Below are 25383 nucleotides of genomic sequence, written 5' to 3'. Positions count from 1 at the left end.
TTAAATACAGATGCTAAGTCTACAGGAAGTGTGCGTGGGATGCTTTATGTTAGGTTTAGCGTTATTTCTTAGCTAATACTCCAAAATAACATGTCAGCAACAGTTTATTGGTTGAGTGCCACAGCATTTTAGTCAGAAGCCATGAAAACTTAAGTCTAGCCACTGCAGCTGATAGTTAAAAAGTGAGTCTTTCACCCCCAAAGTGACTTTTCATTGTGGTTATCATTTAATCATTGGCAAGTTATTCCAGTTGATCATTAGTGACTGGCTTCTCTTCCTTCTTGCATTTAATCCCAAAGAAACTGAAAAGTTTCATTAGCATTAGATCAACAATCTCCTCTTCTTCTGAAGCCTGAAATAACAACGAGAAGTTACTCAGATGCACAGACCAGAAGCGGATACAGTTTCTGCTGAAACCAGAGAAAGTTTCAAGAGAAAATCTCTACTTGAGATTAAATAAACCAACTTTCACTCTAAGCAGAGCATGAGTAACTGCCAAAGCAAAACATCATGCCAATATTTTTATCAAGGCAAAAGTCCCAAATAAGCATGGGTAAGCATGGACGTTACAGAAGTTTTGGCTCTGTCAAAGCCCAGGGAAATCCTGCTACAGGAGCCCCGAGTTCACTTGCCAGCTACCATACAGCTAGCGGTATACACAATGAGCCACCCACCATTTCTAGATGAACTAAATGATAAAAACTAAATATACTTTGTTTTGTATTGTCCATGTCCTTTGTTTTCATCTGCCTTGACTTTATTTAAAACATAGAGGAATTTTGGACGGTACTGGAGTACTAAGCAGAATTTCACACCATGCTATCAGTACCTTGAATGGATCAGACACTCACAGTGACATTTTAAAAGGGAGCTGTAAAGTCCTCAAGGACTTTAGGAGCAGTTTTGGCTCTGATTTCGTGGAGCTGTAGCACAAGTCTGAGACTTTTGCCAGATTTAGTATGTGAACAGAAGGCTACAAATCAGATCTTGCACTAAATCTGCACAGGGACTCGTCTGAACAGGAATGGACAGTATAAATCTGGAAAATCTGAAGCGCGCTTTATGAGTAAATGTTTACTTCTTAAGAGTTGGACTGAGTTTACTTGGGCTTCATCTGATGGTGGAATACCTAAATCATGAGTAAGAACTGCACAATAAATGCTAAAAATGGCAGGAGAGCTTAAATGAACACACCTGGTAGTGCTTCTGCTCCTCACTAAAAGCAACCAGAATCACCGAAATGAACAGATTCAGTACTACAAATGTCATGAAAATTATGCAGGATCCAATTAAGAAGGAGCCTAGAATTGGATTGTAGTCCAAGACCTGTAGCATTAATAAGGTAAGATGTCATTCTTTGATTGTAAAAAAAACCCCGCAAAACATACATACATACAGGCAGTTAAAACACAATAAGGAGTTTGTCTCAAAATCCCTGTGTCTAATAAATTATGCTGTCTATATTATACATATATATATAAATTTTCTCCTTTAGTCTCTTTCCTATGTTGATATGATACAGTACAAAGATGGAATATTTTATATATATGATATATTAATATGGGCAATCTTTGGGCTTTTTTAAGTGTTTGCATTTGTCTGTAAGGGTATGGAAATTTCATGTGGAAGTTGACAAGCCTGGAGATCTGTCTATCTGCAGAACAGCTGAAGCTCCATCATGCCTCAGCTTTCCAAGTGTAGATGAAATCTCTGTATGCTTTTATTTAGTAGTGTCTTTACAAAGAAGCCCAGTCAGACTGCCATGGACACATACCAACAAAGGATTGTGTAAAAATCCAAATTCCTCATTTTCATGTAAGCTATAACACAGGAATATATTTTCATGATTAACATGAGTGGGATGTAGAGGTGAAAAAATTTGTGCCCAATTACTGATCTTCAAAGCTGCCCATACCCTGTTGGATCCATGGTCTAAAAACATCCACCAAGGAGGACTTCGCAGTCAGAGATGTCTGAGAACTAGCTTAATCCACAAAGAACTGTTCAAAGGATATTGTAACATTTGAAAGAACTTAATGAAAAAGTCAAGAATAATAAAATCAAATGTAACATAAAGTTCCCTTGTGAAAGGCCTTGCCTTTCTTGAGAAGCTGATGGGTGAGTGTTCAGAACAACTGCAGGGCATCACTCACATTCTGTAGCTTTCTAACAAAATTGCTCAAAACTTTCTGTGGTCCATGAGCAACATATCTAGTTAAAATGTGAGCACCTTTCTCAATGAAACATTCATTATGAGTCTACTGATGGTCAAAATGGGATGTGAGATATATTTCACTTGGTGTCTTTTTCTTGTCTTGTTGAGAAAAGGTGGCTGCTTTAGGATCCTGTGGAGCTTGCAAAATCAGAGTAAAGTCTAGCATTAATTGAAAGTCTTTCTATTTGCTGGTTTAAAGCATATTTGATAGCTGAGCTGCTAATTACACAGGGATAAACTTCTCAAAACCACAGATGGTACCTCCTCATAGTTGAAGATTCCCAGCTGAAGACTGACCATGGTCTCTGATGAATCAAAGAGTGTTTTGTAAGAGTAGAGCCTCCAGCCAAATATCAAGTTTGTCTGCAGAGGAAAGAAGGCATATCTTGTGTCATGATCAGAGTCCTTGCTGCAAAATCAGCTAATGACTACTGTATTCAGAGAAAGTTCTCCTAGCTTGTCATCAGAGCCATAAAGCTTTTTGTGTGTTTTGGGGTTTTTTTTTGTCTATGAGCAGGGGAAACACCAGACGAGGTCACAGAAGAGTAACCCAGAGCTGAGAACTGGATTCACACTTTCTGAATGTGTTTAGCTGTAATACCTTTTATCATGGACATGAGAATGTCTTATACCTGCTCAGCTTGCCACTAGATAACGTAAAAATCTGCAAATACATGGCAAAGTCAGGAAAGTAATTTAGACCACCCCTAAGTAGCAGATATATCCCTGCATGATTGACCGAATTAATCATAGTCACAAACACTTGCCTTTCAGCACACAGATCCTCCCCAATAGGCAGCCTCCTTGTTTTCACTCAGTAACCAAGGTGCTATTTTCTTCATTTATACCTTATGGGCCTACTGTGTCTGGTTTAAATGGGGGCTGCTGCAGTCTCACCTTTTTCTCCATCCTTACATATATATTACTACCTCTTTCTTTCACAGCTCCAGCACTTGCATGACATGACAACAGGCTGGGTCATGGAACTGATCTCATCACCTGTTAAGTTTGTGGCCTTACTGATGCCTGAAGCTACCCAGTTGCTAGAGTGTCAGTGCTGGAGGAAGGGAGAGTTGAGGACTCTCAAATCAGGCAGTGTGACACTGCAGCAGGTCCCGTTTGTCACAGGACTGCCCTTTACAGGACAGCGGGTTCGGTTCAGATAGTTTCCACTTTTTCAGTGATTTTGCGATTGAGATGTGCTGAATTTCCCACATCACTTTGCCAGGAGATTTACACAAAACATTTCAGCCAAGTCAGGAAATATGCATAAATAGTTGCAGTCCAATAATTTTTTAATCTCATTAGAATGAAAATACAGTTTTATTTGCATAAGTATTCCTATAATGGGCAGAAAAATAATTATTTCCCACTTAAAAACTAGCCAAACAGAAAATGGCACTTGCTGCACTCTCCCCAATTTGAGCTTTATCCAGAAAATTATTTTTTCCCATACTTTGTTCTTTGTCACACCTATTACACACAGAGAATCCATTTTCTCCTCTTGGTGTTTGATTTTTGTACTAAATTTCAGTTTGCAAAGAACAGACAAGTAGATATTTTAACTTCTCTTTCACTTACACTGAAGAACTGGGCTCCAAGCTGCTAACCTAAGATTTAGATAGGCACCTTTATTCAGTTTTACATTTCAAAGCTATATTGCTTTCAGCATTCAGAAATAATTCATTTAACCTGACAGTACCTGGATGCAGACTGCGGACAACAGAAACCGCAGCGGTACTCACGGCAATGGAGTAGGCGAGGAACATGATTGCAATAACAGTGATGAATCCGGAGATATCACCCCATGCCCTCCTTAGAGTTGAAGTGATCATGTTTAGTTTAGGGTTGAGCCTCAGGAGATGCCACAGTTTCACTGTGGAGAGAAGCACCAGGAACGCAATCAGGTAGCCAAGAACTGCATCGGCTCTTGCTGTTTCATTAAAGCTTACACAGCTGTTAGAAAAAAAGAAAAGATGTAATAGACCGAGCACACAGAAGCCTTTGAAGTGCGTAAATGAGTATGCTGGAAGAGCCAGTCCCCCCGTCCTTGTTTTCAGTGGAGGGCTAACTTGAGTTCTTGCTTGAATGTTCCCACCTGTACTTCCTGCTGTGCATACACAAAAAGCTCAGTTGTACATGGCAGAGGTTTTTTTCAGTGTTAGCTAGAGCTGAGAGAGGGTCTAGGCTGTAGCCCAAATGCTGCTCATTTTTAGCAAGTCACAGTTTAAAGGCAGCTAATGCAAACTTTCTATCAAATTCTGACCCTTAGAAAGGAAGACAGGTTGTTCTATGCATGTGTAATTGAGGGGATGGGGTTACTGGTGCTGTGCAGCTAGCAGGATGCACTAGCTGTGACAGGATTAGCTCATTTCCAACAAGATGTGAGAAAGTACTGTAAGGAATGAAGTAAAAGATTGGAGGTCAGAACTGTGATCTGTGACTGAGGTGAGTCAAGTCTTAATGTTAGCTGAAAAAAACTTGGTAATGCTTATATTTACCATTTATAAAGGTAGCACATTGTTTGTACTTACAATTTTGCTTACAACAGAGGTGACCACAAAAAGCTTTTATAAATTGTGTTTGCTAATATTGCACATGACATATACTATGTGATACGCATTAGCAAGAGTGTAGCTGCCAGGTGAAAGGAAGTGTTTGTTCTTTCCTCTCATTCAGCACTTGCGAGGTGTCTGGAATACTGAGTCCTGCTTTGGGCTCCCCAGTGCAAGGAGGACATTGAGTCAAGTGAAGGGCCACTGAGGTGGTTGGGAGTCGGGGTACAGGACATCCAAGAGAAGGAGGTGAGAGCTGGGTTTGTTCAGCCTGGAGAGAAGGCGGCGGAGGAGGTCTCTAATTGCTGTCTCCAACCACCTGGTCAGTGGTTCTAGAGAGGATGTAGTAAGATGCTTCCTGGAGGTACACGATGAAAGGATGAGACAACAGCCACAAGTTACAGCAAGAGGAATTCCAGCTGGAGATGGAAAAACCTTTTTTTTCTCCCACAATAAGAGTGGTTCAGCACTGGAAACAGGGATCCAGGGAGGCTGTGGAACCTCTGTCCTTGGAGATACTCAAAATTCAACCAAACAAGGCCCAGAGCAACCTGATCTAACACCAAAGCAGGAGGTTGGAGCAGGGACCCCCAGAGGTCCTTTCCTTCCTAAATTATCCTGCAATTCTATGACCCCTTCCCTGTGTGACCATTTTTTAACAGATGTTATAATTTTCCATTCTGCATAAAATAAACCATTATCATCCTCTAACCAATGGCTTTTTACAAGAAAGAATGAGGCAGACTATCTACTATCTGGATGGATGTCCTGCAGCAGAAAGGCTTGTTGATTCAGAAGAGGGTGATGCAGATAGGCAACTAGCAGCCAGGCTAGGGAACTTGGTGCTCAAGTGTGCTGGATTTTATTAGAGCAATATCAGAAGAAAATCCTATTGCTGGCACAATCTAAGCCCTGAAATACTTACACGCTTCATGAATATAGCCATATAGGGTAGCATTATCTAGCAGAGACAAGCTGCTGACTGTGAAGAGGAAAAATAGATTTGTTTCTGCATAAGCAGCACCAACAAAGGATGCACTAAATAGCATTAGTACTTACTCCTCTTTGTGTTCCTGGTAGTAGCTGATGTCTCGGGTCCCAAGGATTGTCCGCTTCACAAACACTGACAGGGCACTCCAGCTAATCAATATAATGGCCATCTCCAGGAGATTCCACTTGCTGTGGAAGTATCTCCATCTCAGAGTCTTCATCAGTTTTCCCTGCGAAAAGAGGAGTTTTACTGTTTCAGTCTCATGACTCTGTATCGTACAACACACCTCTAAAGATTAGGGCTAACCCCTCTGCAATAAAGCAGACTACTGCACATGGATAAAACTACGTCTTGCACCAATTTCCTAAAAGAAGCATTCCAGCAAAATAAAATGTTGCCTTCCTATTATTTAATAGATACAGTATCTGATTCAATCTTCCATTGGTGCAAGTCAGCAGCAGCACTACTGAAATCAAGAATAGTTCTAAAGTTTTTATAAGTGAAATCAAAACCAGACACAAGGTGATGCTGTCAGCCAAGCTCTCCATTTGGTCTCACCTGCACTATCATGTAGTACACAAGAAAGAGGAAATAAATCACTTCTGCTGCAATGACAAAGATGTGGAGACTGTCGGTGTATGGGTAAAGCCGGACACTTTGCAGCTCTGCGCTTGTGAAGAAGGCCCCTGAAAACCAAACAATGTTCACCTCAGTGCTCCAATAATTACATCATTCTATTTTCATTCAAACAATTTAGTTCACCAGTAAAACTTCAGTACTCACATTGTGAGACTGAATTCAACTATCTAACTAAGATTTAGACTTGATTATATGAGTAGCCTTATAAGTGTTCTTTGAAATTTTCCTCAAATAGGAGTTTCAGGCAGTCAATGGCTTTTAGAGTGCTAGTCCTCTCCTGGATGATACTAATCCCAGCAACGCTGAGTTTGGATTGGAGTACAACACAGAAATGTAGCAGGAGGACCTGGAGATATAAATCTGAATCTCATTCTAAAAAAGAAAATGAGCTCAGTTTTGTGGTCTAGTTTGGGGCATTTTCCAATACTGGGACAGACCTGAGGGAGGCTACTGCTCAGATTAGATGTTTTTCTGTGGCCTTCAAACCAGAATCTAGTTTCACTATTTTCTTTGTTGTATCCCAATTATGTATTATATGATTACACAGCTGTATATTACAAGTCTTCTGGAACAAAAAAGACAGACTGTTATCTGTACTTTTTGTCTTAATATTGTATTGTTTAGCTGAAATGATTAGGAAACATAATTTTGCTTGTTCCTGTTGTGTAAATTCTGGAGATGAAGCTTCAGTACCATGTTTTCTTCATCAGCAGATGACCACAGCATAAGCAAACGTAAGATATTCCATTATGATCTGTATTACTATGATGCTACGTTTTTCCTAAATGGTTTATAAATTTTGCATTGATTCTGTCATGATTAGATTTATTAAAACACTTCTGTGTACTGAATAAAGAACTAGGTAAACACTGACAGCATGTAAATCTGTAGGTGCATTGCGTGCTGTCTTCAGAAATGTGTAACTTAAAAAAGGTTCTCACCTAAAGCATTGGTTTCAAACATCAGGCTTATAATGCAGAACAGGTTCACATTGGCATTGTAGACTGTAAATTCAACAAACACTGCTCTGGTGAAGGTGTCTAGCCAGATGTTGTTGAAAAGGTACTGGAGAATTCTGCCAAAAAATATACAGCCAGTGATCTAACTCAGGCAGGGAAGAGACAGCATCACATGGAGGGTAGGACTGTTTGGATATTATCATAGAGAAGGGGTAAACCAGAGGTAAGATGTTCAAGAGGACATCTGATCTGTCAAGTCTGGGTATGGGGGATATTTGTACTGTCAGTCTAGGTGGTGAGTTTCTTTTTGTCTCCTCTGGAGAAGCAGGTACCAGATACTGGCCAGTGCTAAACCTGAGATGCCTCAGGTATCTGATCATTTACCTCATATAGGTTAGGAGAAAAAGGTTCTGATTTTGGATCCTGGTTGTTACCTAGCATTGAGCAAGATGATAGGAACATAAACTACAATGACAGCACCACGGTAATATCTACAATATTCAGCACAATGCACAGCAGGAAAACTCAGGATGTAATCTGAAATGAATCTTAAATAGGGTAGAGGAAAGAGCATTGTTGATGCTACAGCAGATGCACTACTAATTTACAAGAATAGGAGTGGTACCTGGAGGCATTCTTAGGATCAGTTCCCAGGTGAATCACGTATCCCCCTCCCCTGTAGATGGCAAGTTTGCCCCAGCTGGGGTGCCCTCTCAGTTTGGATTGACTCTGATACTGCCATGCTGAGCTCAAGTCAGAGGAGTTATCAAAGACTGAAGTATTCCAGTGTTCCCCATAATCTGATGTATCTTCTGCTTGTAGGGAATATGGAGCATGGCATTCCTGAATTACATGCTGGAGTTTGGGAGAAATGGGACAGATGCCTCCTTTCACTCTTACTTGACGAATTCGAGCACTGCCCACCAGCTTGGAATTGCCATCTGTAATGAATCCTAAACAGGAGATGGAAAAGAGCAGTGCTGGCAAGATGACAGAACTAATAATAATATTTCTTAATTTCGTTTATGATTCACTGATGTGTTAATATTTTGCTATAGATCCTCTTCTAAAAAACACTGTAAGCAAAGTAGTCATGAAAATTAAGCCTTAGTGTTGATTTGAACTAAGTTCTTAGATAGTAGAGTTCAGTATCACTACCTATCTGTATTTTATACAGAAGGAACCTCATGCCTGGAGGAGAAAAGGGACTTGCTTTGAGTCTCACAGCAGAGTAGCTGTATGCAGTGTTCAGTTTGGCCACAGTTGGTCAGTGCCTGTCATGTCTAATGAACAACTCTGCTAATGTATTTCAGTATTTAGTCTTAAATGTGAGCTGGAAAACAGGTCATATTTATTACTGGATATGACTAGATAGAAACGGTGATATTGCATAATTAGCCTTCTCATTGACCTAAATCATGATGCAAACAGAGCTCTCCTAAGGAAAAGCTTTATAGTGCCACCTGTCTGCAATTCTTTTTTTTAAAATTATGGAAAGAAACTCGTGTAAAACTGAGGCATCTATCTGAATATCTGGAATAAGTAATGTAAAATGTGAAAAATGTAAAATTACAGTGCAGAACTTTCGGTTTATACTAAAGATAAGGAAAATATCAGAGCACATTAAACTTGGGGTCAGGCTGTGGGCTTTTTGTTAACCACTAGTATTCATATTATAAGAATCTACACCCATCTTACACACTCACAGTCCTTCTGCAAGTCAAATATGCATGTGCAAGTTAGGGAGATGTATAAAAGATAATGTTTCAGAATCTGGCAAGCTGAAGTGAAATAATGTGACTCTGTACCTTTATATGATCCATAAAGGTTTTTGACTAAGGTAGTGTTTGCCCACGTGAAAAAATCCTGATAACTGTAGACATCATAGAATCCATCTGTAAAGCTGTTCTCAATGTGTTTGTTTAAGTAGTAGGAATTGGGATCTCTCTGCCCATAGGCAACCAGCAACAGCATCCATAAAAACCCCAGATAGGCTGGAAAAAAGCAAGAAGAGACAGCACATGTGAGCTCAGAATTAACACTGCTGTTCAAAATAGATTGCATGAATGATTACTGCTGTCATCACTTGTTAGGTTAAGGAGATGCTTTGCTAGACTCTGACCAGTGCCAACGAATTTACACAAGCTACTTCAACGTGCTGCAGTTGAAGCATATCACATTTGGAATACGAGTGGCAGTCAAGAAAGTAAGTGGGAAGGCTGGCTGAACACCAATAGTAATGACAGCTCTAAATAAAATGACTAGTCTAACTTTGTTCCAAGTGAAGTTGAGGTAATTTTTTTCCATTGTTTTTAGAGGAAATAAAACTGGGGTATAAATCATTATCTAGAAATACTATCTGCTTTTAAGAAGATGGCCTCCATCTGCTCTTTTGATTTCAACTTCATTTAACTGTTGACCTCCTCCTTCTACCCTTTCTAACTTTTCTTTGACCTCTCATGTGTCTGTAATATGTTTCTTTACTATAAAATCAAGCCTTAGCTACACTTCTATCTCCAGCTAACGTTCTCACCTCCTTTCAGCTCCAACTGCCGCTGAGCAGCCTGTCTCTACACTGTAATGGCTGGCAGAAAGCTAAAGATATGCCAAAGCGTTTTCACCCACAAGAACAATATTTTCACTGATGTAAAAATACTGATAAATACTAGTGAATAAACCAAAATAATCTACATATAGATAATACCCAGGATTTCTCTGATGAGGGCAAATGCTCTCTGTTCCTTCATGCAGCTGATTTTCATTTTCTCCACATCAGCTGCAGGAGGTGGCTGGTAAATATTGCTTCTACTGTCCCGTCGGGCTCCGAAGAGAGGATTTGAATCACCTGTGAGTGAGAGCAGTAAACCCTGGAATTAGTCAACAGATCATCTATGTCCTGCTTTTTGTTTCTTTAGACATTATAAGGAAACATTTGTATTTAATGTTTTTCCTTAGGAAGACAGGGGATGTGATTTAACCAATTAGTATAGTAAGGCACACAGTGGGGAGGGAAGGAGCTCACAGATACAGTGTGTTAGGTTTAGGACCAGGTGTAGTCCAGGTGTGTCTCTCTAGGCTGAGCATCTCAGGAGATGATGTATTCAGAGCCTGAGGCTGATGAGGAGGAAGCTGTAGATTAGGATTCTTTGCTGTGCTCTAGGACTCCTGTCTGCTGGTGTCAGATTTTTTTAGACATGACTGTGATTGCAGAAGCCACTGTTTGGTTTATGGGAGTAATACAGATAATTGTGGTTGAGGAAAAGTATGTAAACTAAGAATTTTCATGTAAGTCTTAAAGGAGGTGGGAAATTTCCTTGAGAGAGAGTTTTAGATATGCTTGTCAGATAAAGATCTACCAATCTAGATGAATTTTGCACTGGGTCACATGTTTATTTTCACTAGGTTGTGAAATAGTTACAGGTTTTGTTGCAAGCCATGCCATAAATACTGAGATGTCTGCACAGAGCTAAAACAAGCCTCCTTGTATATCTGATTTTTCTTATGTCTGACGTGAGAGCTAAAATATTTAAGCATGGTTACTGCATACTAATAGCACCGATTCATTGATTTTGATGATAATGGCTTCAGTCAGTTTGCCACATGTTATTATTTTCTTTTCTAGATATTCCTTGAATGTTGACGATCTGAAAAGTGATTGAGTATCCACTTGTACAATTCTTGGTCTTGTATGAAGCAATATAGGAGAGCACTTCTTTTTTCCTGACATAGGCAAGCCAGGGGTGGACGGAAGGAAGGAGTCACATATCAGTATCCTGACAGCAAGTAGGTCCTCCAGTAACAGAGGAGATCTTGCAACAGCACTAGGGGAGATTGTGCATGTATTTATATTTGTAGCGGTACAAAGATAAACAAGGAGGTATTATTCTTTTGATCCAGAACTACTTCTATCTTTTTGATCTTGTGGTCTCTTTCATTAAGCATTCTTTAAGATTTGTCCAACCTAAACATACGATGGTCTTTATATTTTCTCCAACCAGCAAAAAATTAGTTTAGGTTTGTTTCCACTTCCACCTTGATCTTTGGAATGCTAATAGGTAGGCACATAGTCACAACACCTGTGGGTTTAATGATTTCTGCTAACCTTGTCAGCTAAGATTCAGATATATAAAGATAACCAGTTAAGTTCTCAGTTGAGCTGAGTCACGTATTTGTGCATAAAGCACTCCAAAAGCTTGGAGAACACTTTCTTTAATGATTTCTCACTTTACAGGCAGTTACCTGCTGTATATAAAGGCCCATCAATAGGTGTGTTTTCTTCATCCTCATGCTCCACCTTCTTCAGAACCAAAGCAAAAAAAGCAGCAAATCCCAGCACCTGGAAAGAATTAGCTACAAACTCATCATATGCCTATTTCATATAAAGAAGCTCAGGCTTTGACCTGGATCCCTTTGGAGCCAGGCACTGCAGGAGAACGTCTGCGCTTTGGCTTTGTTGAACTCATGCAGCTGAAGCTCATAAAGAAGAGAACAGTGCACAGTGCTGGGGTCCATCCAGCTAAACTGATTCTGCCATATGACACATCTTCCCTGGTCAGAAACCCCATCACCTATTAAACTGACAAAACAAGGGGGATGAAGCTAATGGAGTTAATGTCAGAAAAAGATAACTGAACTCTGTAAACCACCTGCTAGCTCTTGTTTTAAGGGCAAAGACTTCTCATTTTACATGTTAAATCCGGTGGTTCTTTAGAACACGCTACATTGTCTTCCTGAAATGATAGTCAAATGAGATCATATTGGCCAGTGGTTGCATTTCTGAGGATCTCACCTTTAAGGGTTGCGTGATGAAGAGACTTTCCAAGAAGGAGATGGCCATGGAGATCAACCACTTGATGGAGTTCTCCTTGCCATAATGCAGCCCATAGAGCATGGTAAAGAACCCAGATACACCACTGGTGGCTGCAACAAGGAACCAAGCGATGAACATAAACCACCAGGGCAACCCTTTCGAAGAATAACTTTTCTTGCCATCACCGGAGAAGCTTGGAGTAAGGGACCACCTTGAGAGTCAACCAGAAGAGAAAAAATCAGTCTGCAGTGGAACAGAAGCCAAAATCACAGTCTTTGGGTTCAGTGGGCATAGGCAACATCTTATGATTTTAAATCTCAATCGAAATATTCTAGATGCAGTTATATAGGATACATGGATAGCAAAATATACAGTGAGCAAAAATATGAGGAAGTGTGCAGAGATCAGCTAAAATCAAAACAAATATGATGGGTTTATTTACTCCTCAGTTCATGCATAATTGAACTTCCAGTAGAAATATTGACAAATAAAACCATGAGTCCATTTTAGCTGCTGGATACATCACTTGTGGTCACCATAAAGGCCAGAGAGATTATTAGTGCTGTTGTTTTCAACACTTTCAACTTAATTATCATATTTCACTGAAATATTTGTCTGCTTATTAGTTTTTCTTTATCCATATATTTTAAGAGACTTCTGAGACTTTGGAGCTCAGGGATTATTCCAGCCCTTTACTATCATGTAGCATTGTACTGTAACATTCAATTTTGGAGGCAGACATGACAAAGAACAATGATCTGTCATTATTGCTTTTGTGTGCAGTTCATAGTGCACTGAAATGTCTTTGTTGCTCCTACAATAGTATAATAGTAAAACATGTTTCTACAGCTATAATAATAGTTATCTAGCACATACTAAGCAGTAATTATTTGGCTCTGTCATCCTGACCAGTTTTGATTTCATGACCTGAATTTACTTACACTGAGAACGAGATGAGAACTAGGTTACCTCTCACTGGTGGACGCTGATGAGCAGATCTCGTTCTCCAGGACATTCTTCATGTGCTGAACCTGACGAACAGCTCGTGTGTAACTCTGAGGCATCAGAAATTTATGGGGTCCCAGTACTTCCAGCTCCATCTCTACATGCTGGAGTTGCACGTACAAGCAGCGATTGTAATCACTGTATTTCAGTCGCTCACACATCCCCTTCTCTGAAGTTGGGCTTCTTGTTTTTTCTGCAGGCAAAGAATTATTAATTTATTTTTAAAGAAAATCAGCATAACTATTTCTAGATTAAAATACTCTTAAGTACAAAGGGTAGCAGAACTGGAGCTCAGGATTATGAATGTGCCAAAGTGAAGAGTAACATTTGAAGGGACGTGTAAAAGCAGCTGTAGTACTAGAGCTTAATCCTCATCTGCTGGAATGGGCTGGAATTGTTGCCAGAAAGCAACTTAGTTAGACAGAGGACTTCAAACCTTAATAGAGAAGTCAGATAAGATCAAGTGTTAATTTGTTCAGAGTTTACCTGTGCAATTAATACCTTGGTACACTCATTGGAAAAGCCAAATGTGAGTCTTAATGAAATCAGTGGAATTGTTTACTCATATATTCTTGTTTAGTTGAAAATAAATGAATGCCTAAGAGTCAAACTGAAAGGAACAACAGCACAAAGCCAAGAAGAAAAAAAAGACAGGACAAAAAGACTGTGAAACAACTAGTATTTCTGAGTCTTTATGCTATTAGATACTGATCTTGCTCCCAAGCAAGGCTGGTAGCTAACATTTAATTCTATGGCATAAGAAATAGAGATTTCACCATGTCTTTGCTTAGTTGGGCACTCAGTGCACAGTGAAAGGACAAGATGCAATAGGCACAAATGAAAACATGGGAAATTCTGTCTGAACATAAAGAAAAACTTCTGCATTGTGAGGGCTGTTGGATACTGAAACAGGTTGCTCAGAGAATTTGTGGAGTCTCCATCCTTGGATGTGATCCTGGGCAATCTGCTCCAGCAGACAGTCTCCAGAGATCCCTTCCCACCTCAACTATTCTGTGATTCTGTAATTGCCTTTGAGTCATAATGTAAGAAGAGCTTGGGTCATCACATCCAGCATTACCATCATTTTCACTACAAAGGTTTAAGTAGGCATGTCACATTGTGTTGTTTACCTTGTATATCCGTAGCACCTAATGTGACAATTATAGGGTCATCCTTCTTCTTGTTCTCATCATAAAACTCTTGCCCAGCTCTGTTCTGCTGGCAGATTATGTCCTCAACCAATCCCAAAAGTGTGTTGATGTTAGTTGATTTTCCAAGATCTGATACTGAAGTGAGAGATGGAGTCTTCAGGGCTTTAAAGAGTGAGTTGGCAATTCTTCTTATGTCCTAGAAAAGACAGCAGCAACACAGCAGTGATTCTGGCTGCAGTGACTTAAGCTGATGTGATCTGAAGGCACCACTGACTGGGAGCTGCACCAACTCCTAAAATCTCCAGAATGGATAAGGATAGCACATTCTATAGTGCTGGATGTGACAGGAAGATTTCAATGAGTTCAGCAAGACAGCTTTCAGAATTCAAAAATACAGCTTACCTGCCTGAGGACCTAAGCTGAGAAAGACTGGGTTTGTGATACCTTTTATCCTCACTGCCTTGCTTAATGCTTGTTTTGACCTCTGAACACAATGGGTTTGGTCACACATAATATTGTGCAAGGACTGGGATGTACATAGGCAGATCTTAATAAAGTCGGGCATTCAGGTAGATGGGTAAATGAATGCTTTACACCAGTGTGTAACTGGTTTTTTGCTTCAGACAAACTGAAGGGCATCTGAGAAGGAAGATACCTGCTGTTAAACTGGGGGTGTTGGGTGGCGCATGGCAGCAGAGGGTGGTGGGGACTCACTGGGGAGCAGCCACAGGGACTTGCCTTTATCACAGCTTCTGGAGTGAGTGAGATGACCTGGGTGGCCTGTGGAGTGGGAGGTAGGCTTGGGGACACTCGACCATTCTTTCCCAGCTTCTTCTCTCTCCCCTGCGAGGCTGGCTGGGATCGTATGTTCCTGAAGATCTGCACAATGAGCAGGTTGATGGGGAACATGAGGAGGGAGCTCTCAAAGCCAATCATCACTTCCTGCCATGTGAACTCGATCTTACCTGTCAAGATCAAACAGAGGGGAGGAGGAAAAATAACCCCAAGAACCATCAGATCTCCCTCTTGTGAAAAAGTTCAACTCTCCTGCTTCTAGATTCTGCTGTCTCTCTATTTCCCTGCCCAAGCAGTGGTGAGGATTGTTACCCAAATCCATTTTCTGCTCAGCTGGATCCTTTGGCACTCCCCAGAACATGATGCTGGTCAGCATGGTGCAGAGAAGCAGTGAGAAGCAACATGACACGCGCTGGGCTCGTGTGAAGGAGCTTCGTGGGGAACGGCTGAAAACCGAGTACCAGATGTGCCCGTCCTGGAAACCCTTGGAGGTCTTCATGAAAAACAGATTGCTGGGAAGGAGGAGCAGGAAATGAAATGGATACTCAGAAAGGAGAGAGAAGAATAAAGCTATAGTTCAGGGTCCTGACCTGTTCATGCTTCTAGGCACAACCAGAAGAAATAGTAACTATGAGAAATTACCATATATCATGGCTTGATTTGCATGGAATGGTCATAGCTACTTATGTCCTTTTCTTCTGGCCACACCGTGGAGGGAAAGCTAATCATGAGCAGTTTCTATATGAATTGTTAGGGAAATTACACATAGGAGAAGATGCTTGGGTTTCTCTAGGTCTTGTCAGGCTATCCTTCTTTAATGCCAATATTTCCAGTATGGTATTACTGTTAGGGTAACAATTAGACTTAATTAACCATCCTTCCTCTTTTCATTGTTCAGAACCCTTTGAGGGCAATGGAAAGACCTCTCTTGTTTTCATTTTTGTCTAGGGGTTTGATCATTTTTACATACTTGCTTTTCTAGACTGATTGCTATCAAGAGTAAAAAAGTCCATAAAATATAAGGTACCTGAACTGCTTCATGTCCTGTTCTGTAGCTACGGGGAACACTTTATCTAGGACACATTCTCCAATATCAATGGCTAGCCAAGAGTTACAGAGGAAGTACCATTTCTGATCCCATGCCAGATCATGGACCAATACTCGATTCACATACCTGTTAGAAAAACATACAGAGCATGTTCACAGGTGACTGAGGTGTATGAAATTCAAGCCTCAACAGGACTATGGAGGACAAACTGTGGCCTTTGGCTTCCTAGGTTGTGTCTAAACTGTAAGGCACAGAACACATCCCATCCTGTACTGGACAGGTTATGGGAAGCACTCCTGGTCCTGCAGTTTGGATTATGATTTAATCTATTCATCTGCAAAAATGAGAAACTAACACTTCTTTCCTTTCTAGAACTGTAGAAAGGATAATTTTCAAGTTCTAGAAAAGGAAAAAATATTTGTGGATCTTTACTTCCCAGGTTCTCCAGATCCCACTTACCAGGATGGACTGTCCCCTGAATTATCATGCCACAATCTAATACTCTGCAGTTCCCCAAGAGGGAAGAAGGTACAGAGTAGGAAAACATCCACTCCTCCACGTTCAAAGACAGGTGTATCGGGATCAGTTAGATGGTGTGGCTCACTCTCTCCTTCCAGTCCATAGAGGGTGAGAGTCACCTGGAGAATAAGATGGCAAAATGAAGACTTGCACATCTTGATCCTGTGTATGATTATTCCTCTGGCATACTCCTCCCGCTTTCATCAAATCTAAGGACTTTCTGGCTTAGATGTTGCATTTGAGCCATTCTGTTTAATAGCCTCAAGTGCTTCATTATTCATCCAGTTCTCTAAATGAGTGCATAAACTGTCTTACCACACAGTGCTGTTCATACCTTGGAGGTTGTGGCTGCCCCACGGCGGTGTCCTGTAAAAACTGTCACAAGATAACGATACTGAGCAAAGGGGTCATTGTCTTCCAGGACTGTGATTTTCACCTGCGGAGTGACACAACACAAGCAGTGGGTTAGCTGTGGATAGGTGTTTGTCATCTTGTGAACAATGCATATACTTACCAGTAAACAGAGAATTACGGGGAAGGGAGTAGGTTTGGTTGAAGACTTGCTATTAAAACAGGCTAGGCAAAGTGGGAATTGGCCCAGATACATTCAGTCTTTATTAGCTGAAGACTTACTTTGGCATCATCCTGGATGTCTTTCCTTCGAGCCCAAATAAGTACAAGCACATATATCAGAAAGATACATCCCACAGTTGTCACCACCACAGGGTTGTCCACAAATGTACCAAATAGCTGTGCAGTTTTACTGACATCTATGGCATTGGGTATGATGAAGAAGGAGCTCCCAAAGAAGGTCAGATGGTTGCAGAGGCACTGTGTGCTTCTAGAATTTGTTTTTGGTCCTACCTGAAAACCAGAAAAATTCCCTGATAAAACATTTGTCTTCAAAGTATTGGATAACTTACCAAGCAAATGAAAAGACAGTGCTGAGATTGGTAAATTAGTGTATAGCAGAACTGTTATACAGAAAAGAATTGTTCAAGTTCCAATAAGGAATAATAATTCTAATTTCTAGACAGAAACAGGCATTATAATATAATACAACCCTGTCAGAATGGTTCAATTTCTTGTTACATAGAAGCCCATACCAAGAACTTGAAATGGAAATGTCATTTGAAGCTTAGTCCAGTGTAACTAAACTTCTTCAGTTTATTAAAATATCTTAGAATGATCTTGCTTTATGGTGTGAGTTCAGTGCTATCATTTTACTACAAGACGGTGGTTATAAGGGCTGGCTTTGAAGTATATAATATAAACATTGCTTTGTTTTGCTCTACTTACATGACATCCATAGCTGTTCCAGTTCCCCTGGTGCTCATCCCAAAATACACAGCGGGATGCAAAGCAAGTGACAGTTATAGTTAGCCTGTCATAGACTGTGGAATCCATTCCCATATCTTGCAAAACCATGAAATAGTAGGTTCCCTCTCCAAAAACGAGTTCTTCTGGGCTAAGAACCCAGATGTTTGTCTCACCTTGAACATAAATATTTTAGTTTCAATGCATATATAGAAATGCTAATTCAGAAGTATGCAGCTCTATTGTGTAGAATCAAATAACAAAATGAAGAAACAGGTAGGAAATAATTCTTAGGAACTCATTGTTCAAAGCATCCCACTCTTTGCTCCTGTTAGTGAACACTGTGTACTAGAGATTGGAACCGTGAAGCGTGACAGACTGAAACTCCTTTGAGAGGTTTCTTTCCACTTAGATGTCTGAACTCATGATCAAGGCTCATGCTGCAGATATATGCATGTGCTGTTAATGGATGAGCACTCCCCATACTGACTGCACTTAACTTGCTACAGGTGGTGAAAGTCTTTTGGTTACATAAGCCCAGAATACACAAGTTCATGGGTTACTAACAAGTTATCTTACCTCCAGTAGTTTTCTTATATGACAGATGATTTTTCATATCGTAGTTAGTTTCATTTGGGTGATAACCATACCCTAAGTAGAGTATTAGTGGAATGTCATGTTCAGATTCCAGGTGGATCACTATAGATGTGTTTTCTGAGGTAACATTGACTTGGAAAGTGCTAAAATTGCCCAGATTCAGCAGAATCTTATCTTCCTGAGTTGCTGAAAGCCTTGGTAATATTATCTGGTTTTAAACAGAAAGACATAGCTTTAAATACAGCAAAGCATCTTGCTTCTGTATCTATAAGCACAATATAGCCACATCTTTTTTAATAACACAGGGAAAACATGGCCAGCAAAAATATTGGCTTCAGAGTAATTTTCTTGATACTGTCAGCTAACCTCTGAAAAGTTCATTTGAAACCTGTGTAGATTCCTCACAAAGTCTATGACCCTTGGTGCATTTCTGAACTAAGAGCTGAGATTATGACTGAAGCACTGACTACATGAAGGGCATATATGAATGATTTAGATGTCATCTTATACATCGGCTAGGAAGCCCAAACAGTAATAATATGAACATACAGTTATAAGACAATGAAATTAGACATTGCATTGTGTTTTGGGATGACAGTCATCTGGAGTCTGTTTCCACAACCACTAGCACTCTCACAAGCATTTAAATGAAGAATAAGATACCTCCTTTTTAAGAAAAGACAGCAATATTTGTTATTTTATTTGTCACATCACACAAATCCCTCCATCACAAATGCAGACACCATGATTCCATTATATAATGTAATGAATGCTACCACCTTTTTCAGTTACATCACAGAAGATGATAACCCAAATGACAGTTTGTTAACAGAGAAAGGAAAAAAGGGGAAAAGAGGGAGAGGGATAGAAACTAGCGGGTTTACCTCAATGTTCTCTTTGAGATTGCTGACTGGTATGACCAAGCCATCCAGACCAGTAAGACTTAGACCTCCCACTGTTCCACTGATGTCAAAACTGGTGTCACTGGAGAAAAAGGGATTCACTGCAAAGCTCACCATCTATTAGCAAGACAGTTAAGAATCAGACAATTGAGCTATTGTCAATATTTAATTATATTCACACTCAAAATTGCTGAATAGTGAAAGCTTGAGCTTAGACCCAAACAGTACTCACATTAAAAGAAGCCTGCATCCAGACTTAAATAAGAAGCTGCCTTATCTCTAAGGTAGGTCAAACACAGACCTTGAAAGTGATTTTGATTCTGAAATGTGATATGTGTACAACAATGTTTATTGCTTCCATTCATTGTAACTCTTTTGCCTTTTAGACACCGGATATCAAAACGCACTTGCATAAGCCTCTTTCAAAGTAACTCCACCAAAGCTAGGCTGTGGCACCCCTCTTGGAATTAGGAACAGAAGTCTATTTCTACTATGATAGCAATGCCCAGAAGAGTATGTTAGAGTAGTCAGTCCAATGAGAGGATTCAGGAGCCTCCCCTAACACTCAGGTAAGACAATGGATGTGTTTCCACTGGTTTCAGTGGGCTCTGGACATTTTTTAGCAGAGCTGGAAAAGACACAATGAAAAAAAAATATTTTTTGCAGGTATTCTAGGGGTTTCCTGGGAGTGTCAAATGAACCAGAGAGGCCTTTAGAAAATTTATTTTTAAAATATTACAATAATATGCAATCTATTGTTCTGAGGGAAAAAACACCATATCTCAATTCAGATGAGGGATGTGTTATCATCAGGACATTCGCAGGCCTTTTGTCTCCTGCAGGATCTGAGTACCTCAAACTCATGTATTTCTAGTTGGGATGAAACAGGACTGCTGCAGGTTAGTTTTAATGGTGATATGGACTCTGAGCTGTTGCACCCTCCTCAGAGCATAAGATGTAAACAAACAGCAAATAGATTTATAGGTATTGATTTATTCCATTGTCTTCTCTAGTCATGCAAGTATGAATCAGGAGTGTATCTGAGGGGCTGATGGGATGGGGAATTTAACCTTTCAGTCCTCCTTAGCTTGCTGACAACTTCATGCAATTAAGATAAATGAAAAGCTTCTTTGACAAAAAATATTTCAAATTATTTTCTTGGCATGACAGGATGGATGATTTGTGTGCTTGTGTATTCATTGTAAAAGAAGAAAAGATTCTAAAGCCACTAGATCAAGAATGTAGGTGGTATCAGATTGAGTCAGATAAAAGCTGTTTACTTGCCCTTATATCCACTGTTTCATCATCAACTCCTGAAACACTGAGAGAGGAAGCAGGTGGGAGAGTAAAGCTGGCAGAGCTGGAATTGGAGATGTTAATGGATGTGCCATCCATGTTTTCTGTTTGTAATCTGTCCAGTTAGGGTTGGACACAAGGAAAACAGAACAAAAGAAATTAAAAAAAACCAACCAACCAAACAAACAGAAAAAAACCATCAATAGCCTGGACTTAATATCTAGAGAAAAAGCTTTCTTACTTCCTGAGAATAACCTAGTTGCAAAACTATTTCTAACTCTGCCAGTAAATACTTTGTACATTAATCTGTCCCTGATGTGGTACTCCACATAATGCTACCATAGAACCATCCAAAAAAAGGTGTGGAATTGGCGTATCTGGATAGGAAGTTGGACCCAGCTAGGTGTACTTATGTGAAAGACGTACCTGGTTTCTGTGTGAACATGCTCTTGATTTGAATGTGTAGTTAAATGTGGATGAAAACCTGGCTCTTGGGGAACAATTTAGGGATGATCATAAGGAATGGAGAATGCTCATCAGGCTCCTCATGATTATGTTTGCTTCTGCCAAGCTAGTTACAATTCTATATAACATGTCATTATTGGCAACTTGGAAAAGGGAAAAACCCCTTAACTGGCATGACATGAGTTTTCCACATAATTTCAAAGGTAAGTGACTACTGCCTCACCCAGGAAATAGTAGTAAATTCTCTGTTGGTCAAAGAAGACACAGCATGAGAATTTCTAAGGTGGGGTTTTTGAAACTAGTTGGAGGCCAAGCTGTTCTTACTATCAGTAATGACAGCCTCACTGCACTGTTGAAGTTGTTATTATGCTACAGTATTTAGTTGGGTGGTTCCATTTAAGGACAATGTCATGAATATTTGGGGCAAATTTGATTACCTATCAGGAGTAAGGTGGGTGACGCTGTTACTGTTACCTGTGTATATACATTGTGGCAGAAGGAGTGGTAAGGACTGTTGGTTCATCATCTGGTTCTTTCCCGAAGAGAAGGGCACTTTGTAGGTTTTCAACTGTGCTCAGGAGCTGGTGTGACACTGAACTCTGGAAAAGTATTAGAGGAGGAGACTTGCAATGCAGAATCATCAAGTTACACATTATTTGCCTTTACTTCCTTTTAGGAAAAAATAGTAATTTTCACTGTGTTACAAAGCTGGCAAACTTGGTGATGTGCTTCTTGATCTCAGAGAAACTTATTCTAATCAGCAATTCAATTTCAGTAATTCTCATTAAAACATTGCAGACAGCAAACTAATATTTCCCAGCTTTTACATTTGTATTCTATTATTTATAACTTCTACACACTGAAATTTGAAGCACTACAAACATGACATCAGTTTAATGCAATATATTCATGCACTTCTGTACATTAATGCCCTTCAGCTGCACACTTTAGTGTTTAGTTACTTGCAAAAGCAAGACACAGTTACATATTAATTGTGTGTTATTAGTGTGTTATCCTGGGGGAGTTCGAACAGTTCATAACCTTTTCTCTCAGGTTAGATTTCTTTCATGCCCTACTCCCTTGCAGTGATGAAAGGTAAAATATGTTCAGCCCAGGAAGCATACAAAGGCAACTGTGACAATTCACATAGAGATAGGAAAGGATGGGACAAAATAAACATGTTGCACAATTCTGAACAGAAAATCAGAGTGGGCTTTCTGAAACAGTGTAAGCAGCAACCAGAGCTGATTCCGCTTTGAAGTAGTGGAGCCAGTTATGAATACTGAATACCTGTGTCTTCCTTGAATTATGGGGCAAAAGGAGGGGATAGAATCAAATCTGAAAAAAATCTCTGTGTGCTTGTCATCCATTAGAGGCTGTACCCTGATGCTGTGTTCTCCACTGCTCTGTCCTGTTCAGCTTTAAATGTAACAAATCTTAAGAGGCTTCTATCATCTTCATTAGCAGATGGTTCAGTCTAACAGGTCTAACTGGGGAGAAGTTTCCTTTGATATTCAAGTGCATCATGGTGTCACAATGAACCTACCCAATGCCAATTTTAAAGTATGAGAGGCAGCAGAACTCTTAAAAACCTTCCAAAGCAAGCAGATGTTCACACACAGTCCACTACAAACTGGACTGAACCAAAATTACCTGTTCTGCCTCTGGCACTGAAGTGTTCACAGCTCTGATTTCTACAGAAGCTTTAAGAACATTGCTCACTGCATTAAATAGATAGTTGGCTGCATCCTTTAGCTTCTGATCATCTCTGCTGTCCTCTGTGTTTACAGTGAGCAAGGAAGCACTGACATCTTTTAAAGTGTTGCTAGCTTCCACCTGCGTGGGAAACAAGGGGAAAAGTTTATATGTGTTGGTACTACAAATGACAGAATTGACACTTGTGTCATGACTGAATATTGCAACAGAAGTAATCTCATGGGACTATTTGTGGCTAGTGCTGTTTTTACTATAATTATTTGTGCTGGGGTAATACCTCAAATGTGAATAAAGACGATATACTAGATGGTATACTAACATGTAATACAGACCTGAAAAATGCAGCCTGCTTCTACAGATTTAATCCATAAAAAAGATGAATAACATCTGAAGAAGCTTGTCTGTCAAACACTGGGCAAGGATACAGTTTAGAAGTGCAGTAATACAGTAAATTAGTTTATACTTTTGGTGGTGTGTCCAAAATATACTATCATATTGTCAAGTGCAGGTGCATTTCAGTCTTAGTTTCCACAAACCCTATTGGATTAACAGCAAGTAATACCTCTGGCCTTGTGCTGTGCTAAGTGCCAAAGGAGAATGAGTTTTACAATTTTTATTTTGTGCCTGAATGCAGCCAGTGATTGCTTTGTGATTGTGAAAGCACTGACCAGCTTTTAGCCCAGGGTGGTGAGAGAGCCAAGCAAATTCACTGCAAGCTTGGACATATCCATTCTCACAGCCTGCAAACACTTAGCAGCCTTACTGTAGGGTGAGTGCTGAGTCTGAGTGATGTTCTTGTCTTGCCAAAGTTAACCACATACTGCTGAAATGCTCCCAAGCCATTGTCTGGCTGCAACTGTATAATACATCAGAAATCCGGACAGCTCTTTTTATTGCCAGCATATTTGGGAAACTTCCCCAGTGACAGTTTGTTCTGTTCTCCCATGTGCTCACTCCTTATGCATAAATAGCATCATCTACTAATAATGTCATGTTGCCAGATAAGATTCAAGAAATACTTTTGTGAGTCCATTCTGAACATTTGTGCCCAATTCCTCTGGGTGCTGTCATGTTCCTGCCTCACTGACAGCTTGCCTGCATGCATTTTGTGACAGTGCATGGATCAGGGATGAATGGATCTGGGCAATTCTAGAAAAAACCTCCTGGGCTCTTTTTCTTCAGGATTCTAAAGGTACTTTACAAGATAAAATCTACATCCTAACATGCCTCTGACTAAAAGTTAAGGTTTCCATCTTGAAGATGAGTCATAAAATGTAACTGGCCAGATGGTCTCAACTGTAGTGGTTGCTGAGACAATGCCTGAGAGTCCAAATTCACTTACTCTAAACAGCAAAATATATTCCCTTCTAGTCAAAATACACATGCTGGTACAGTTGAAAAAATGGGTAAAGAACAGACACCTGTAAGGCACTGAATCTCTCCTAAGGTTGGTGGGGTTCAATAGTCTATACTATTAGTTTGAGGAGATCTAAGATGAATTGCTTCTTACCTGTGCTGAGACAGACAGCTCTTCACTCCTGTAAGTGATTTCTTTCAATACTTCTGACATCTGAAGAGCAGTCTGCACTGATGTTACATTAACAGCAGAGAGAGTTGTCAGCATCAGCCCTCGGAGCTTGGGATGAAAAGGGATAATTAGGCAAAGGAATAAGATGCTAATTAGGACTGTGCAAGTAGTGCTGTATGTTGACAGCCAGGCTTGCTGTAAATTATGCGGTAGAGTAAGACTCCACAACAAGGATCATTTGAACTGATATTAGGTCTACTGACAAGATGCCACTTGCCTTAGCAACTGTATAATCACGAATTTTATGTTACCACCCAGCAGAGAATTTATGCACTTAACATCCATTAATAGCAAGGAGAGTTACTTGTGAGAATTTGTACTAATGCATGTGACTTACTGTATAAATGCCACTTCTGGAGAAATCAGAGCCATCTATGATTGATGTTACTCAAAGAATGAATCATAATTGAGGGATACATTGCATTTCTCTAGATCTTTTAATCTGAGGTGCTCAAAGCACTGTACAAATACAAGCTTATAACTGAAACATAAGCTGGTAGCTGAAATGAACAAACTAAAATTACCTGCCATCTAGTACTTTTGGGGAAAATTAGATAGGATATTTCTCCCACAGGAGAGGCCATTTTATTAATATTTAAATTGTTTGTAGAAAATCAGGTTGATTTTAAGTTTTAAAACATCATCCAAATTAGTTTAAATTAACACAATAACAATTGAGAATTAATTCTTTTACTGATGGATGATAAAACAAATTATTTATGTGGGCAAATAGTGAAAAATAGCTGAAACCTGTGCCAAACTCTGAGACAGGTGCTAGAAACTTGAAACCTCCATTGATATCAGGTGGTAATATA

At 39.8% G+C, this 25383-nt stretch overlaps 2 protein-coding genes across 3 annotated transcripts in view; one reads left to right on the top strand and one right to left on the bottom strand.

Moving 5' to 3' along the window:
• Positions 1–241: 241 nt before the first annotated feature.
• The window catches only part of LOC141929589 (polycystin-1-like protein 2), a 40842-nt gene continuing 15700 nt past the window's right edge, over positions 242–25383 (bottom strand). Inside the window, 27 exon segments of the mRNA XM_074839288.1 lie at positions 242–352; positions 1195–1326; positions 2477–2578; positions 3961–4171; positions 5830–5990; positions 6320–6447; positions 7342–7475; positions 7985–8312; positions 9168–9353; positions 10064–10204; positions 11599–11695; positions 12149–12380; positions 13139–13367; positions 14305–14521; positions 15064–15361; positions 15363–15632; positions 16148–16294; positions 16628–16806; positions 17022–17123; positions 17321–17551; positions 17987–18180; positions 18584–18809; positions 19486–19620; positions 20788–20914; positions 21739–21863; positions 22918–23100; positions 24491–24616. Coding sequence (XP_074695389.1) covers positions 242–352; positions 1195–1326; positions 2477–2578; positions 3961–4171; positions 5830–5990; positions 6320–6447; positions 7342–7475; positions 7985–8312; positions 9168–9353; positions 10064–10204; positions 11599–11695; positions 12149–12380; positions 13139–13367; positions 14305–14521; positions 15064–15361; positions 15363–15632; positions 16148–16294; positions 16628–16806; positions 17022–17123; positions 17321–17551; positions 17987–18180; positions 18584–18809; positions 19486–19620; positions 20788–20914; positions 21739–21863; positions 22918–23100; positions 24491–24616 — 4752 coding nt within the window.
• BCO1 (beta-carotene oxygenase 1) overlaps positions 1261–25383 on the top strand; it is a 68636-nt gene continuing 44513 nt past the window's right edge. The window contains exon 1 of one of the 2 annotated variants that reach the window (XM_074839292.1): positions 1261–1342. The gene's annotated coding sequence lies outside the window, so the exon portion shown is untranslated. Of the gene's footprint in view, positions 1343–19949; positions 20073–25383 lie in introns of those variants that run through there. The other variant, XM_074839291.1, reaches the window with a different exon arrangement.

This window comes from Strix aluco, chromosome 14 (assembly GCF_031877795.1).
Source record: "Strix aluco isolate bStrAlu1 chromosome 14, bStrAlu1.hap1, whole genome shotgun sequence".
Lineage (NCBI taxonomy): Eukaryota > Metazoa > Chordata > Aves > Strigiformes > Strigidae > Strix > Strix aluco.
This window is presented reverse-complemented; position numbering and strand designations above follow the sequence as displayed.